This window comes from Lycorma delicatula, chromosome 10 (assembly GCF_047948215.1).
Source record: "Lycorma delicatula isolate Av1 chromosome 10, ASM4794821v1, whole genome shotgun sequence".
In the NCBI taxonomy this organism is placed as follows: Eukaryota; Metazoa; Arthropoda; class Insecta; order Hemiptera; family Fulgoridae; genus Lycorma; species Lycorma delicatula.
This window is the reverse complement of record NC_134464.1, coordinates 24,606,756-24,624,143: the sequence shown is the minus strand read 5'-3', so window position 1 is coordinate 24,624,143 and position 17,388 is coordinate 24,606,756. Positions and strand designations below refer to the sequence as shown.

The 17,388-nt window shown below is 29.9% G+C and overlaps 1 protein-coding gene across 2 annotated transcripts in view; it reads right to left on the bottom strand.

Moving 5' to 3' along the window:
* Positions 1 to 990: 990 nt before the first annotated feature.
* LOC142331193 (uncharacterized) overlaps positions 991 to 17,388 on the bottom strand; it is a 63,434-nt gene continuing 47,036 nt past the window's right edge. The window contains exons 4-6 of one of the 2 annotated variants that reach the window (XM_075376929.1): positions 15,401 to 15,486; positions 5,911 to 6,108; positions 991 to 2,157 (exon numbers count right to left, since the gene is read on the bottom strand). In XM_075376929.1, coding sequence (XP_075233044.1) covers positions 6,096 to 6,108; positions 15,401 to 15,486 — 99 coding nt within the window. In that variant the 3' untranslated portion in view covers positions 991 to 2,157; positions 5,911 to 6,095. The remainder of the gene's footprint in view (positions 2,158 to 5,910; positions 6,109 to 15,400; positions 15,487 to 17,388) is intronic. The other variant, XM_075376927.1, reaches the window with a different exon arrangement.

Sequence of the window (17,388 nt, the reverse complement as noted above, 5' to 3'; positions counted from 1 at the left end):
ATTTTAAAACACAATGTACATTCTAGAAGTACATTCTTCTAGAAAAATTAGGCGGTTCAGAATCTGTATTAACGGCATTTAATATTTTGTTCCAAAGCTAGGAAGCTTGTTATTGAAATAAAACCAATGAACTTTTCTTCTGATACCAGTTTTAGTAAAATCGTCCTTTATTGGATCGAGAATAAGTTATTTCAACTGTATCTGCTTGAACTAGGTCGTCTAGACCCTTTAATTCGGTCTTTCTAGTAGGATAATTACGTCTAGCTGGCCTGTGTAATTCTTTCACCAAATCAATTTTAATTGACATGTATTCTAAAAAATAAAATAATAATTTACTCGTCTTCTACTTTTGGTGATGTGATCTTCAACGTATTAAAAGATTTTTCATTCAACAAATCCAACTTTTGAATAAAATTAAAACACATTTAAAGATTATGATCACAAAAATGTAATAGGTAAAAGAAATGTTGGCAATGAGTCTGCAGATGATTTCCTTATAAAAATATCAACTGTTACTTTACAGAAAAAATTTGTAAATAAAACAGAAATTTTTATATAAATAGGTAATACAAGTAAAGTGACTAGCAACAAACTGTAATTATTAACCCAGACCCAGAAATAAAAACATGCATGGGAAAGAATTACAGTAAAAAAGGAATCACAATAACTTTTTAAACTAAATAACATCACCTGATATAAAATACAAAACATGATAAAAAAACTGCATAATTAAATCTGCAGTATTAATACTATTTTTAAAGATAATAAAATAATGGCCAATCATAAATAAAATTAAAAAAATTACAGACAGAATAAACAATTACACCAGTGTAAATTGAATAGAAAATGAGCTCATTGTAAAAAAAAAAGAAAACTTATCTCCTCTTAGCAGTTGGTGGTGCTTGAAAGTTATAAAAATAAAATTACACATAGCTCGTATTTGCCAAAAGAAAACTGGACTTTATTTTTTACAGAATGAAATCAGAATTATAAAAACAAGAAAAAATGCATAAATACATTATTACTAATTATTGTTTTGTTAAGACAAATGCTTTGCACAAAATCTCCTTGTGCGATATTTATATACAACAATCCTTAAGTAAAGTATAGGTAAACTTGTTACCTTTAATGTTTCTTTTACATACACAAAGTATATAATAACAATACAGAGTATAATGATAATATCTTATTATTTAACGGACGATTACCCTATTATTTAGCAGGCAATTACAGTTCAATGAAAAACACTAATATCTTGCTATTCACTTACGCAGGATATAATCTGGACTATCATAACAGAAAGTTTAACAGACGATTACTGTACAAAGAAACACAATATCTTGATATTCACTTGCACAAAATATAATCTCACAATCATGGATTTTATATATGTCTACATAAATTTCTTTGTGTTTAATATTTTATCATACAATTATAGAGAAGAAAAACACAAACAATGTTTAAAAGATTTTTTGCCATACAACTAAGATTCATAAGTATTAAACAAAGAATATTCATAGAGTTCACACAACAAAGATTCATAAGTATTCTAACATAACCAAAGATACTTTCATAGTTGAAAGATACAATTTTTTTTTAACAAGAAAACTTATAACACTTTTAAACGTACGAAACAAAAATGACATGTACATTACAAACGAAATGTTCACAAAGACAGCTTAACAACTTGAGAAAGAATGTATCAAGAGAGTTTTTTTTACATTGTGAGTCAAATACATAAAATTGAAAGAATAAAAATGAACTTGTGTAATTATGAAAAAAAAGAAAAGAAAACAATACAACAATCTCAAAATGTTCTTTTCCTCTTGTTCACAATTAAAAGTTATTACCATTCAGGATATAAACACATGAAATAATACAGAGTTAAATCTTAATAAATAATCAAAACAGAAGGCATAATGAAAATCAGCTGGCATATATTTATATGTTGAATGGAAGCTACTGCCTTGGCGTACACACAGCCTTCTATTTTTTCTGGCCAATCACAGTCATTTTCATTCAGGTTGAACACAAGATTTGATGGGCATGGCATGTGATATTTTCTTTCACCTTCACACATGTAGTACATAGTGCAATTTGCTTTATCTGGTTGGTATGAAGTATGACTAACTTCCTCTTCACCTAAAACTGCATTTTCTGTGGAAAAAATATATTCATTATACTCTTACTTTTCTAAACATAGATATTCAAATTTTTAGAGGTTTTACTAGTTTTGCGACTTAAAAAAGAAGGAAAAATAAGGAAATTATATTGTATTTTCCCTGATGTACACTATTCATTTCCATTATTTTTTATGATTATGATGCACATACAGCAACTGAGATAAAGAAGGCACCTGTCAGACTAACTTTCTCTGATAACAATGATTTTCACTACATACAGTGGCCAGTCCCTACAGTGAACAGAATGAAAATGTAATTTGTAGTACTGAACACCAGTTTTTTTATCGACAAATGCAGCAGTACATTCATTTCAGTGAAGGCACCGGAAAATACTCTTCTTAGAAAAGAGCTTTCCCTAGTAAGATCATCGTGTAGTAGGTATCTTTGAGTATGGCTATGTCATTTTGTGAGTGACTTGTATTACATATTAAGTAGCCTATTACAGTACAATACTTAACATGCATAAATTCCATAGTTACTCCTAGATCACAAAATGCTTTTGAATTTAGTAGAAATATAATTGTTTTACCTAAATGTTTTTTAAAATTTAAACTAAGGTCCAACTCTTGAAAAGTAATGAAAAAAATGATTTTTCAACTAAGAAAAACCTATAAAACTGTATATGCAAACTAAATTTTATACCTGGTTACTATAGTAATTGCATTCCTTTCAACGTAATAGTTCTATAACTCCTGGGTCATCTTAAACATTTTTGACAATAAAATTATGTTAAATAAGGATCAAAGACCTACTATGTTAATTGTTTTTAACACTGACAACGACATGTTTAAAAACTATTAATCATCGAACGTAAATTACAAGGTTGTATGCCTTTATGATAGACATTTGAAAGACAGAAATGCTACTACTACTCTGGCTTTGATGTGATTGTTCTAGAGCATGTAACTATTCTCATGGTATCCGGTAGATACTGACCACATCAGTTGATACCACTTAAAAAAAAATATAAGTAAAAATACACTTAAGATAGAAAAAGAAACAGGCTGGTAGAAAATATAATAGTTGCTAAACAGCTATAGAACAGTGAATAGAAACATAAAAGGAAATTGTTATACTTGGATAGGTTTGTGTGTTGCATTACTCCATCCATCTCACAACAATTATCCAAAAGGTGCGTGGCCTTGCAGCATTTGCTGATGAAGGTATTGATTGACAGGTCTTGAAAACCTCAATAATTGATTTGGAAGGATGAATATTTTTGTATTTTATATAGGTATGTGATATTATGTGTAGAATGTCTGTCATGTTATTTTGGTATGTCTACATTTGGAAGATTTATAAAGAAGATCCAGCTGCTTTTAAGATAATATTTACAATTATAATTAAAAGAAACAAGTAAATAACCTCACTTAGTATTTGAGTACGGCTCAAAGAACTGTAATCTTTACTGCTAGTAAAGAATATAAAAAGCTACTATAGAAAGTAATATCTTAAATTTCAAATTTATTGTACTTTTTTATCACAAATAATAGAAAATTCACTTTCATTTGTTTAAAATAAATATTGATAAAGCTCTCTACAGTATTTTATAGATTTCAAAAGTTATCTCTTGATTAACGATAATTAGTGTTTAATAATTTTTATTTTTATTTAATTATAATTTTATTTTTGAAAACTTATTGAATTATCGTTTGAACAATATATTTTATGTTTTTAACACAAAATTAAAACAATAATAGATAATTTAAAAAAAGGATAACAAAAGTACTGAAAATTATATATCTGGTTAGGTAACATTCTATTAAGTATCATTTTATAAAGTATTAAAGGGGAAAAAATGAAAGTAAGAAGAGGAGACTTACAATAAAGATTAAAGAATAAAGAAGTTATAATGAAATAAAGAATGATGTACAGAACAAGAAAAATGTTCAGTAAATAAAATAATACAAATTTACAGAAATAGAAGAATTGTACAAAATTTATGGCACATCATTTTGATGCGTTTGATATTTTATTTTGTTTATTTTTCTATTGTTTTGTATGAAAAGCCTTAAAATACCCATCTTATTATAAATCTCAAATACAATTTACTTAAAAATTACATTACGTTAGGGATACAGGCACAATTACATTAAGGGTCTTACATCAATTCAATTTCAGTGACAATTCCTGAGAAAGTTCTGTAATCTTGAAAAAAGTAAAGTTCTATGAAAAAAGTACAAACAGTAACATATAGGGGATTCAAATCTATTAAAATTCTCTTTTTAGCTAACTACTTGAACCTGAGGTAGCAACATCACAAATCAATATCAGGAATATTATCTACTCATTCAAGTTAAGGATTACCACCACTTAACCCTCCATTAGGAGTCTGGGTGAATAATGCAGTCACATAATTTCACAGGGTAGCTGTGAAATAAAGGGTAGCTAATACGTAAAGTATTAGCTGTTAATACGCACTTGCTCAAGGAAATGAAAGTGGAAACTAAGTGTCCACAGGGAAGCTTGAAATACTCCTTCTGATGGGCTGTTTTTCTTATTATGTGATCCTCTACTGACAGATGGACTGGATTTTTAATTATTCAGTCTCTTCATTGATCCTGGATCCATTCCTCCCCTGGAGTGTCTAGCGGGTTATATCTGATTGCTAACTGGCTCTGTGCTGTGGATATGGACACTTTAGATTAATTTAACCGGTATAGTGTCAAAAATACAACCAAGGAATAAAGAATGCATTGAGAACTAAGTAGTAGTAGGAAAACTGAAACTTAATAATGTTGATTTCTTTTAACAGAGTGTGTTAGAGTAACAGTACTTAAAATAATTTGTAAAAGGGAATAATGTTAAGGGAATGAAAAAGATTTATTGTATTCCAGAAGATGAAGGAAAAGTAGTAAGAGATTAAGAATCCAAAAAAGTCTATGAGAAATACAACAAATGGGACTTTACAATTACATCTACCAAACATAAATTAAAAGTTAGTGAGAGAATGAAACAAATAAATAAAATTACTATGAATAAGTTTTCACATAAATAACAAAGAATGAGGGAAATTTATTGTAAATAATGTATAATGAAAGATAGCGCTTATATTTTTTATATTCATCATTTTTCTCACATTTCCCCAACAGTTGAAGTCATTTATTTATTTATCTTTAAGCAACAGCAGTTTTATACTCACTTGCAGTCACTTAGTGATAACTGAATTTTATAGTGAATAAAAAATTCCAAGCCTTACTGGAATTTAAATTTTGTGACAGCCACTCTGGCAAATTAATGGGTTTTAAGTTATGGCAGCTAATGAGCATCCTCAGTAAAGAATAATTTATTTAACTACAGATGTATGAGCAGAAATTTAGTGGAAACAAATTCTGTTGACATTTATAAACTGACATTAATAACTCATAACAATGAATTATTATAAATTTTAATTTATTCTCTATATATTATATATTAGATAATGAGATCATTATTAAAAATGTGTCAAGTCTAAACAAACAGACTGAGGAGGATATGGTTTCTTTAATAATTATTTAACCTGGTTACAAAAAGTAAAGGTTATTTGGATACTCAAATTTCACAAAAAAAAATCTATCAAATAATATTTCTATTCTATTCCAAATTTAAACTAATTTCATACAGCTTGAAACAGTAAAATAATTCTTACATCAACTAAGTAAATTAAACTGGTGAATTAAAAATTAGTTATCGTTATGCAGAATGTATACAGTATAATTTATTATTTTATTTTTGGTAAAGAACTTACGATCTTTAGTTGTATAACCACCCACAGGTTTAGAAGTTTCATAAGGACCATCATATTCCAATTTTACTGTGTAACCATCTAATTCTTGTTGCATTGCAATGGCAATTTTCCTGTTCCAAAAAAAAAAAACCTCTGACCATCCATATCTGCAGACCAAACCATGTTACCTCCAAATCCTTCTTCTTTTAATCAAGCCATCTACAAACAAAAAAATTAAATATAATTAGTAATAGTTTAATAATACCTTAACGGTTAATACCCACGTTATAATACCTTTAAAGGTCTGCATCTTGTAAGAATCTGTAGGTGTTGCTGTTTACTGCCACAGTAAATAGCTTAATCACTTTACACATTGATTGCCAACTATGTAGGATTTATGAAGTCTCCTTGTGTGTTCTTAAATTTTGAGTCTGTTGTTTATGGAGTTTCACTATTGTTTAAAACTCTCCTCTATTCAGTTGTCATCCGTTTACCATGTTTATTTTATTTTAAATACACACAATATGAAATTTACTTCATCCTAAAGTTGGATTAAGGGATTTTTATTTTTGTAGTGTAGTAATTTGTTCAGTTTGGATTTTTGAGCTAACTCGGCCAATAAATTTTTTTTTTCATTTAACTATTTTTAGTTAACGTGATACACAACAGGCATAGATTTACAAATACCTTATACAGTCCACTACTATTGAAAAAAATCAGAAAATGTCCTTCATTGGCAGAACAAAAGTCAGTTAAATTTATCAAATGAATCTACTTCAGAGTAAATAATAATAATAATAATAATAGAATAATTCACTCAATGAAATAAATGATAGATTTACATAAAATTAACGTAATAATTTATTTTATTTAATGGAATTTACAACTACACAAATACAGACGACGTTTGGCTATCTCTGTCGTAACCATTGAATTGTGCAGACAGTGATTATTAGTTTGCAGTATAATTATAACAACATTTATATTATACGAGTATATGCAAGTTTACCCATCATGCCTGATAAAGGTATTCAACACAAGCGATGAAAGAGCTAGTTGGCTACAGGCATTTTTAGTAGCTGAATCCGCGTGGCTAGGGATTCAACAGAAACTTACAATTGTAGCTATTTTTTCATATTTAGTGTCATCATCATGTATTTTATCTTAATATTATTTCATGTTTTTTTTTTTATATTTAATAATTAATATAAACTTTAATCAAATCTATTTTTGATATTATAATTAACTATTTATTTTGTGATCCTGCTTTGAACAAGGTTTTACCTGGATCCATCCCGATAAATGCTGGAACAGTTCCTTTTACATCCATGAAATAGCATAACTATCCATTCCTGACATGAACTACATGTATTGTTACTGGGTCTTTAAGCATAATGGTGTTTTCCTCTAGTTGTTGTATTATTAATTTATTTATAAGATATTTATTTTTACAGAATTATAATAATTCCTCTGACAATTCATGCAAATCTGAAGGACCACTATTTTCTGGTTGTGGGAAACTGACACAATAAAGAAGCGCAAAGTTCACAGAAAGGATTACAAGTGAAAATATAAGTTAAGGTTAGAAAAAACTAATAACATACATGTGGTTGAAACACAACCGTCAAACAACACTGGTATCCACAATCTAGTATTCAAATTCGTATAAAAGTAACTGCGTTTACTAGGATTTAAACCTTAGAAATCTTGACTTCGAAAGTAGTTGATTTGCAATGACGAGATTACCATTAGACCAAACCGATGGGTTGGTGACTTCTTAAGTTTGAATTTTTAGAGTAGTTACTGTGGAATTTAGAAGTGCTCAAATAAAAAAACAAGAATGCTAATAAAAAAACGGTTTTGCACATAACAATACACTTTTGTTCTGTATCCTTAAACGCAATACATACTCCCAAAATCCTTCTTATTTATTTAATAAGATAGATTCGAAGGTACGGAAGGTGTCGCAAAACCCTATTTTAAAGGTTGTTTAGATACTGTCGCCGTCTCTGTCATACTTGCATCGCTAGTGCTCCCTCGGGAGCACTAGCGATGCCCCTCGATAATAATGAAAATATAAAATGTACAATTATTATCCTGCACTAAACTACACACAACTCAACAATTTATTATTCGCCAATACCAATAAAAATGAAAATAAAGATTTACACACACCTGAATCAGTACGCTACATAACATATTTAACTCTGTCAAAATTATTATCCAGTAATACATTATTATGGACTATAATAGCATTTATTATATAAAAAACTGTTTTGGATCAAACCAGTTAATTAACTGTAGTTAATTCTCATGCAGCGAGGAAAATATTAACTCTCGGTTAAAAAAACGGTTTTTTATTTATTTAATACCTCCAACATTACGTAAAAAATAAAAATTGTTTTAACAGAATATAGTAAAAAATTGATAAGGTTTAATTGCAACGAACTGTTCGTTATTGAATTCAATACATAATGAATTCATAAAAACATACATTGTTTGTATATGTATAAACACTGTTTTATCACAGGATTACAAAAATACAAACACGAATGGCCGCAATCAGCCGTCGGGTTCACCTCAAAATGGCTGCCAAAATTAAAATGTTATAATAATCATTATGTAATAACGGTATAAGCTACCAAGTTTGTTCAAATACACTAATGTACGGTTTACTAAGATGCATAAAATATATAAATATCAATTTTGTAAATCACGTGTAAACGGTGGGAAAACTAACTTTTTAATAATTGAAAAAAAGAAAACCACCAAAACACTAAATAAATAAATTACATTAACTTAGTGTATGTAATAACGTTAGTGAAAATAACTTTGTTAGAAATGAATTAACGATTGAAAAAACAGTAATAATAATATTACCGTAAAAGTCTTAGTAGACTTTCCATTGATAACTGCTTTATTTTATTTTTAAGATTCTTAAAATTAACCTGCTAGATGGTGCGCTTATAATCTAGATTGGGATAGCTAAGATGAAGAGACATTATAACTATCAAAGTTTTACTTTCCCATTAATAGCAGAGATATAGTTCTAGAAGGAAAAGTATTGTAATCCATCCAATTTGGGTACATGAGGTTTTACCTGAATCTTGACATTTTGTCATCTAAGGAACCCAAAAATCCAGATGGAAATTTTCAGAATATTAATATTTGTATGTACGTCTGTGTGTTTGTTGTTGGCCTATAAATCACATTATATCTCCAAAACTACTGGACCAATTTTGACCAAACTTGATCAAACTACTTCTATGTATGAGGCACTGCCATTAAACTTTCAATTTATAGTCAACGGGATGAGGCTGTATAGCAAGGTCACCTTCAGTATTTCGAGATTTCGCTTATTTAAAGTATATTTGCAAAAAGAAATATCGCATCCTACCCCAAAAAATGCTGTTGTAGTCCCCTGTTATGTTGTTACGTCACAAGTGAGCGGTAGAATTAAATAAACGAATAATTTTTTTCCTCTGGGCCAAATCCTGCAGTTAAGTATTACACAGCCCAGGGGAGTATCCTTATGCTTACGGGCCTCCATGTCTCAGCCCACCGGTCAGATCTCACTTTGTGCCCGCCTCTAACCCCCCAGAATCCACCAAGCCTGGCTATGCCATCCCTGCTCCGGAAGCTGGTACTCGGCCTTTATGCCAATGCCTCTAACGGGGACACCTCTTAAGTATTTTTTCTGTGTCGGTTTAAATGTAATTCTGAAGACCCTTCTTTTAGCAACCGAAGATTAGAATGTGATCGTTTGTGTCACTCGAAGTAAAACTACCAGAAACATCAGAATAATGATAAAGTACACCGGAAAAATCACTCACAAGACTAGCGCAGAAATCACAACTTGAAACTACACTGGAATGCGATGGTTTCATCATTCGCAAATATACCAAATATTAAGTAAAATTCAACTCAAGGTAGACTGTCTGGGGAAGAACTTTTTCAACAAACAAAGGAACTTAGCAACCTCAGGTTAAGATTATGTATGGATCTTAGCAGCTTACCTAGCATAACGACATGAAACACCACCGACACAAAAAAGAATATATTGGAACTTTTCCTTCGTTGTGGAGCTGACTTAAATGCACACCTTTGTGCAAACAAGCAAATCAATATAACAGCATGCGAAGCATGTTATCAGACAACATCCTCTATCTGTCTCTCTTAGTCGACTAATTTTCTAATGAAGACAATTTATTACTGTCACACTGCATTGTCATCTACAATAATTCGGTATGCAAATTTTGACCTACTTCGGTTAACAGGAAGAAAGTAAAAAATCGATGTCCAAGTTTTGATCATCTTGCCGTCGATAGAAAGACTTACGCAAAATACGAGTTAAATAAAAGCATATAAAAAAAACGCCAAAAGTTTTACGTAACCAGAAAACTTGAAAAATCTTTAAATCGTACTTACACTGACAAAATCAGTAATCACATTTTTATCAATAGTATGGTTTTTGAAATAATTTCTTATAGAAATTATACTTTATCAAGATCTGAAACAGAATCCTCACAAAACATCATTGCTGAAGCAATTTTTAACAATCTCTGATCTATTTGAGAATACTATGTATAAATTCCTTGTTTCTGTCCAAAAAGCTCTGAAAATTATATAAAGATATAAATTGTGTTCTTTCCATGTAAGCACATAATTTTCAAAAAGCATTTACATTCTAATCTTTCGTTGCTAAAAGATAAAGGATCTTCAGAATTACATTTAAACCGACACAGAAAAAATACTTAAAGGTTGAACTCTGAGTGTGGCTCTTTTATTGAAACTTTTTTAAGTTATATTGTTATATACTCATTTGTAGTGATGTAATTTGTTGTCATGGATTTTGGAGTGACAAAAACCTATGTGGTTATTCACCCAAAAAACAATTAATGGCAAAAAATTAATTGAAGCCTTCTTAAAATTTTTGAATGAATATTTTCAATATGAACTTTATTTTGTAGTATCAACATTGTATAGCAGAGAGTATGAGAAGAAAATAAATGCCAAGTGTGCCAAGTTTATAACACTGTTTCTTTTGTGAGCTTTGTGATAAGGAATTCAATAAATCACTGAAAAAAGCTCATTGTACATAAACAAGACAAATGAAGTGAAGTTCTTAAATTTATTAATTACCTACACTCGTCAGAAAATAACTGGCATACTTTAAAAAATATGTTGGTATGAGGTAATTTATTATATTGTAATAAACAAGTCAATACTCCACAACATACTTTTATTAATTGTTTTTATGATAATGATTCCCAATATCTCAGAGTTTTAGAAAATATGCTCATAAATGTAAACACATTATGATATGAAAATAGAAAAAAGACGAGCCTATAGCCCACCGTGTAAATGTTAATGAAACGTCTGATTTTGTTAAATGTTTTTGCCAGTTGTAACTAAATAACTTCATGAATTTAGCATACTATCAACAACAAAAAACTTTTACGATGAAAAGTTTCAAAATTCTGAACATTTTTAGCAGTTTCTTCGGTTGTGATTTTTAACACAGCTCTAACCCCATTGTTTTCCTTTTTTATCCCCAAAGATCAATAAATTTATTAAAGGTATATTAATCGCTTTTATTTAAATATATTAATAAATGTAAAATATAAAATTAAAGAAAGCTGATACGATTATTCCAGAGCATTTATTCAACACAATCCTTTTGTTTAACCAAAACAATAATTATTTGTTAAAAAAAAAAATATATAAGCAATATCCTGCAAATAATCTCATGTCCCTTCTATTTGCTTTGTCCCTTCTATTTGGTTTTCATAATAAAAAGTGAGCACATGTTTCGGTTACGAAATCAAAGCACGGTGCATCAGTTTCATAACAAACCGATGCACTATGCTTCTTTTTTAGATTTATAGATTACTTGGAATAAATTTAACTATACTGATTTTTATTTTTTTTATTACCTTATTTTAAATAAGCGTAAATAAATGTGTATATAGAGTGGCCGAAAAGTCGCCATACCCCTAAAGTTAACGAAAAATATGAATTTTTTTTAGGATATGTTTATAACATACGGTATTTTCATTGGGATCAGGTGGCAACGGTTTTTTAGAACGTCACACTGAGTCAAAGACAGTTGTTCCAAAATAGCTAAAAACAAGTAGGTACAGCATCTAGGACAAGTATATGAGTTCATGAATGACAACATACGAATCAAACACATCTAATCAGGGATATGTTTCGGCAACGCTTTAATAAGCAGTCACCATCATGAAAAGCAACAATGTTGGCTTGAGGAAAACATACGTTTAAATAGGCAGTGTTAAAGATAGGCCATGGAGTGGACGCAAGTTAATGCGGTTAGAAACACGAGCTGCTATTAGTTTCCATCGAACAATCCTCAATGAAATCACTTGTAAAGAGTCAACAAAACTTTGTGTACTGAATGCAAGATCGTATGAAAAAGAACTTGAGAATTGTGTCATTTCGTCTGATGTTCATCAATGAACTGTCAGATGCCAACATGGAGCGTCGCGCTGTATCCTGCCGGGCTTTATTAGAAAAATTCCCTGCTGCAGTGCACCATGGAAAGGTGCTTTTTACTGACGAATGTGCAATCTACCGCAGTTCGCGTGCCAGAAATGTGATATTTTGGGTGAAAGAAGATCCTTATTACGCGACACAAAAGGAAAGAAATTCACCGCACGTCGTGATACGGGTTGGAATGACAACTCGTTATTTGTTTGGTCCTTATTTTTTTGACGGGCCAGTGAATGCACAAACTTATTTAGAGATGTTGCAGGCGCGGGTAATACCACAGCATCAAGAGAAGGATCTCATGGAACAGCATGGTTGCAGCAGGATGGAGCACCTGCACATTTTGCTCTATCAATATCAGCATTTCTAAATCATAAATTTTCAGTTCAATTATGGAGTATCAAGGCACATGTATCTGCATGTCACTACACCACAAATGAAGAGTTACATGACGCTGTGAGGGACGCCTTCCATAACGTAACACCAGAAATGCTCTGTCGCATATCACAGGATGTGGTGACGTGTAGAATCGTGCGTGCAAAAATGAGGGGAAGCACACAGACCCACTGAACCATTAAAATTAATACTATTTATCAAGCGAGTCAATAAATAATTCATTATTGCATCGCATTTTTCATTTATAACTTATTAGAAATTTTTAGTTTTTATTTTAGGGGGTACGGTGACTTCCTGGCTATTCTGTACATTTTTCAAAACTATCTTTTATGATTTTTTTTAATATATAATATAGTTTTTAATATATTTATTTTACAATAAAAAAGGCTTGCTTGACCTCTGCTAATATAGTATTACCATAATCTAATTACCCAGCAGACCATGATTATTTCTGCAAGCATTATTTTTTTCTATGATGAAAATAGTTAATTATCCCTGTATGTACTATTTTCATGAGAAATAATTTAAGTTTCTTGTATACAGTAAATGATTAATAAATAAACTGTTGAAATTAAAAGTTTACTGGATAAGGAAGATTCTCATATCCCATGCTGCATGGGATTTGTCAAATTTCTACTGACAAAAACCTCCCCTTCCCTGTCCATACTAAACCCTTTTTTTTCTTCTTTTACATTGGAGGAGTGGAAAGCTCTGCTAGTCGCCGCTTACCCGTACAAGATGACAGTGTCGGGCTTTCACCGACTAAAACCCCTCCTCCATTACTAACAACTAATATTAGCTTACCGTACCATATAGATGGAAGGAGATTGCAATACCTAGTCAATGGATCGGGGTTTTGCGGTTACTAACAAGAGGGGCATAATCGACTGCATTAACCTTGCTTGGCATATGCTATTGCGCGAAATCCCATAAACATGGAAGGATATTTCAGTACTTATTCAGTGGAGTGGTGGTTCTGCGTTAGTAATGAGAGGTAAAATCGCCTGAAAATCTCGCCAATATATATATATAATCTCACTTATATTTCAATGACAAAAAAACTTTTTTTTAAATATATTTAAATCAATACGTTTTTTATGTTAATTGATTCTGGATTGAAAAGATAATTTTTTCTGCCTAAAAAAATAATTTCTAATTCCTCTTTGTGACAAATTTAAGCATTTTTTACATGAAAATGAACAAAAGTAAGATAAAATGTTATAAAATGAGCAATAAATAAACAATAGAAAAATGATCATACAAAAAGTCCTAGGAAACAATAAAATACGTTAAGTATGACTGACTGACAGCAGGCTCTTCTATTATATCAGCAGCATACTGTAGAATGAAAAATCGCTAATATAAAATGAACATGTTACATCATACAGAATATAATTACAAGTATACTTTAATAATTATGACACTTGAAAAAAATGTACTAAGAGAAGAATCTGGATGTACTAAGATCTGGAATCTGGAAGCAAAGGATAACTGGTTACTTAATATTCCAGTAAAGATATGTTAATTGCCCATGTTTCGCTTATTTTACCCAATAACATATGGAGTGCCAACAGTTACCTTTAGCATACTGACTGAGATTAAAACAACAGATGTTTTAAAAGAAAACTGTTCATACTTTTTTCATATTTTTCTAATTTTTAAACTTTGTAAGGTAAATCCCCTTCCTGGCACATTGCCATACTATAATCACAGTTTGGAATGAATATATTACAAAAAATAAAAATAAAAAACGAATTATTCTGCTTGCTACAACCCAAAAATTATAAAATCCTTACAGATTACAAATTCTTTTTAGTTTTACAAAAAAAAAAGAAAAAAGCTTCCTATTGAAGTAATTTTTTAAATATGAGACCTATTCCAAAAATCAAGCATTTTTAAAACAAAAAATAAATGGTTATTTAAAACAGCTGGCAACTAAGTGCTTTAATGCAGCTTGGGGCTCCAGAAAGGTGTCAATGAATGGCTGAAAATGAGATGACAAAAATCATTGATTAAGGGATACAAAAACTCTACCACAGATATGATAAATGTCTACACTATGTAGAAAAGTAGTTTAAGAGATAAACTAGTTACTTTCTGGACAGCCCTATTATTTCTCATAATATATTTCCCTAATTTTATTTCTGGGATTAGACAGGATTATTTGTAGTTGGACAACTACATTCTTCTAAAGAAAATGAAATATAGAAATTTATAAGCTGTAAAAAATACAAAAATGATCAGGAATCAAACCCACAACCTTATGGATGAAAGATGGAGGTGTTACCACTCCAACACATCAGTTTATTATATTTTCTCACCAAAATATAATGCCAACAACATTGAAGTGTACCCAGAGTTCTTAACTCTGATGATTTACAGGAACCATTCATCAAACAGGATAAAAAAGCCCTTACATACATTCTCATATCGTCCCATCTAACACTTCATCAGAGAAATAATTTCAAAAATGTTTCTGTTTAATGATTTTTCATCTTTTAATAATTTTTTTGAACAATAATACCAATTTTAAAACACACTATGACTTTAAACATTCACTGCATTTCTCAAGATACGAGGAACACTCAAAAAGTTATCAACCTACCTTAAAAAGAATGGCGGTGGAAATATAGTGTCATTTTTATTTTTCAGTGTAGATCCCTTGCACTTCCACACACTTGCTCCATTAGCCTGCACAGAGATTACGCCAGGGTAAAAAAATTTTGTAAAAGAAATTCAGTCACAATTAGATTGTAGCACATACATATTATGAACCACAAATAGGTATCACACATCTCAATATGAAATTCGCAACACCCGTAGGTAGATAACTTGCCCCTCATATGTAGTAACATTTTTAAAATAAAACAATCAATTTGACTGATTGTCAAACAATACTGACTGAATATATAATTATTATGTAATAATAATTAAATTTAATTAATTAATTATACAGGTGTAATGGTAAATTAATTACATATGATTTTTATTAATAGCAATATACATTTTCTATCTTTTATTTTTATATTCATTTAAAAGCATATTCTACTTGTATTGTATAATTTGCAGATTTTTTATTTCCAATCGTAAATAAAATTTAAAAAATTACAGACAGAATAAACAATTACACCAGTGTAAATTGAATAGAAAATGAGCTCATTGTAAAAAAAAAAGAAAACTTATCTCCTCTTAGCAGTTGGTGGTGCTTGAGTATGATGCATACAGCCTGTTGGGGAAAGTTATAAAAATAAAATTACACATAGCTCGTATTTGCCAAAAGAAAACTGAACTTTATTTTTTACAGAATGAAATCAGAATTATAAAAACAAGAAAAAATGCATAAATACATTATTACTAATTATTGTTTTGTTAAGACAAATGCTTTGCACAAAATCTCCTTGTGCGATATTTATATACAACAATCCTTAAGTAAAGTATAGGTAAACTTGTTACCTTTAATGTTTCTTTTACATACACAAAGTATATAATAACAATACAGAGTATAATGATAATATCTTATTATTTAACGGACGATTACCCTATTATTTAGCAGGCAATTACAGTTCAATGAAAAACACTAATATCTTGCTATTCACTTACGCAGGATGTAATCTGGACTATCATAACAGAAAGTTTAACAGACGATTACTGTACAAAGAAACACAATATCTTGATATTCACTTGCACAAAATATAATCTCACAATCATGGATTTTATATATGTCTACATAAATTTCTTTGTGTTTAATATTTTATCATACAATTATAGAGAAGAAAAACACAAACAATGTTTAAAAGATTTTTTGCCATACAACTAAGATTCATAAGTATTAAACAAAGAATATTCATAGAGTTCACACAACAAAGATTCATAAGTATTATAACATAACCAAAGATACTTTCATAGTTGAAAGATACAATTTTTTTTTAACAAGAAAACTTATAACACTTTTAAACGTACGAAACAAAAATGACATGTACATTACAAACGAAATGTTCACAAAGACAGCTTAACAACTTGAGAAAGAATGTATCAAGAGAGTTTTTTTTACATTGTGAGTCAAGTACATAAAATTGAAAGAATAAAAATGAACTTGTGTAATTATGAAAAAAAAGAAAAGAAAACAATACAACAATCTCAAAATGTTCTTTTCCTCTTGTTCACAATTAAAAGTTATTACCATTCAGGATATAAACACATGAAATAATACAGAGTTAAATCTTAATAAATAATCAAAACAGAAGGCATAATGAAAATCAGCTGGCATATATTTATATGTTGAATGGAAGCTACTGCATTGGCGTACACACAGCCTTCTATTTTTTCTGGCCAATCACAGTCATTTTCATTCAGGTTGAACACAAGATTTGATGGGCACGGCATGTGATATTTTCTTTCACCTTCACACATGTAGTACATAGTGCAATTTGCTTTATCTGGGTGGTATGAAGTATGACTAACTTCCTCTTCACCTAAAACTGCATTTTCTGTGGAAAAAATATATTGTATTGTATAATTTGCAGATTTTTTATTTAAATAATTGATATGTAAATTTCTGACATCAATAATTGTAGTAAAAAAAAATGAAATCTA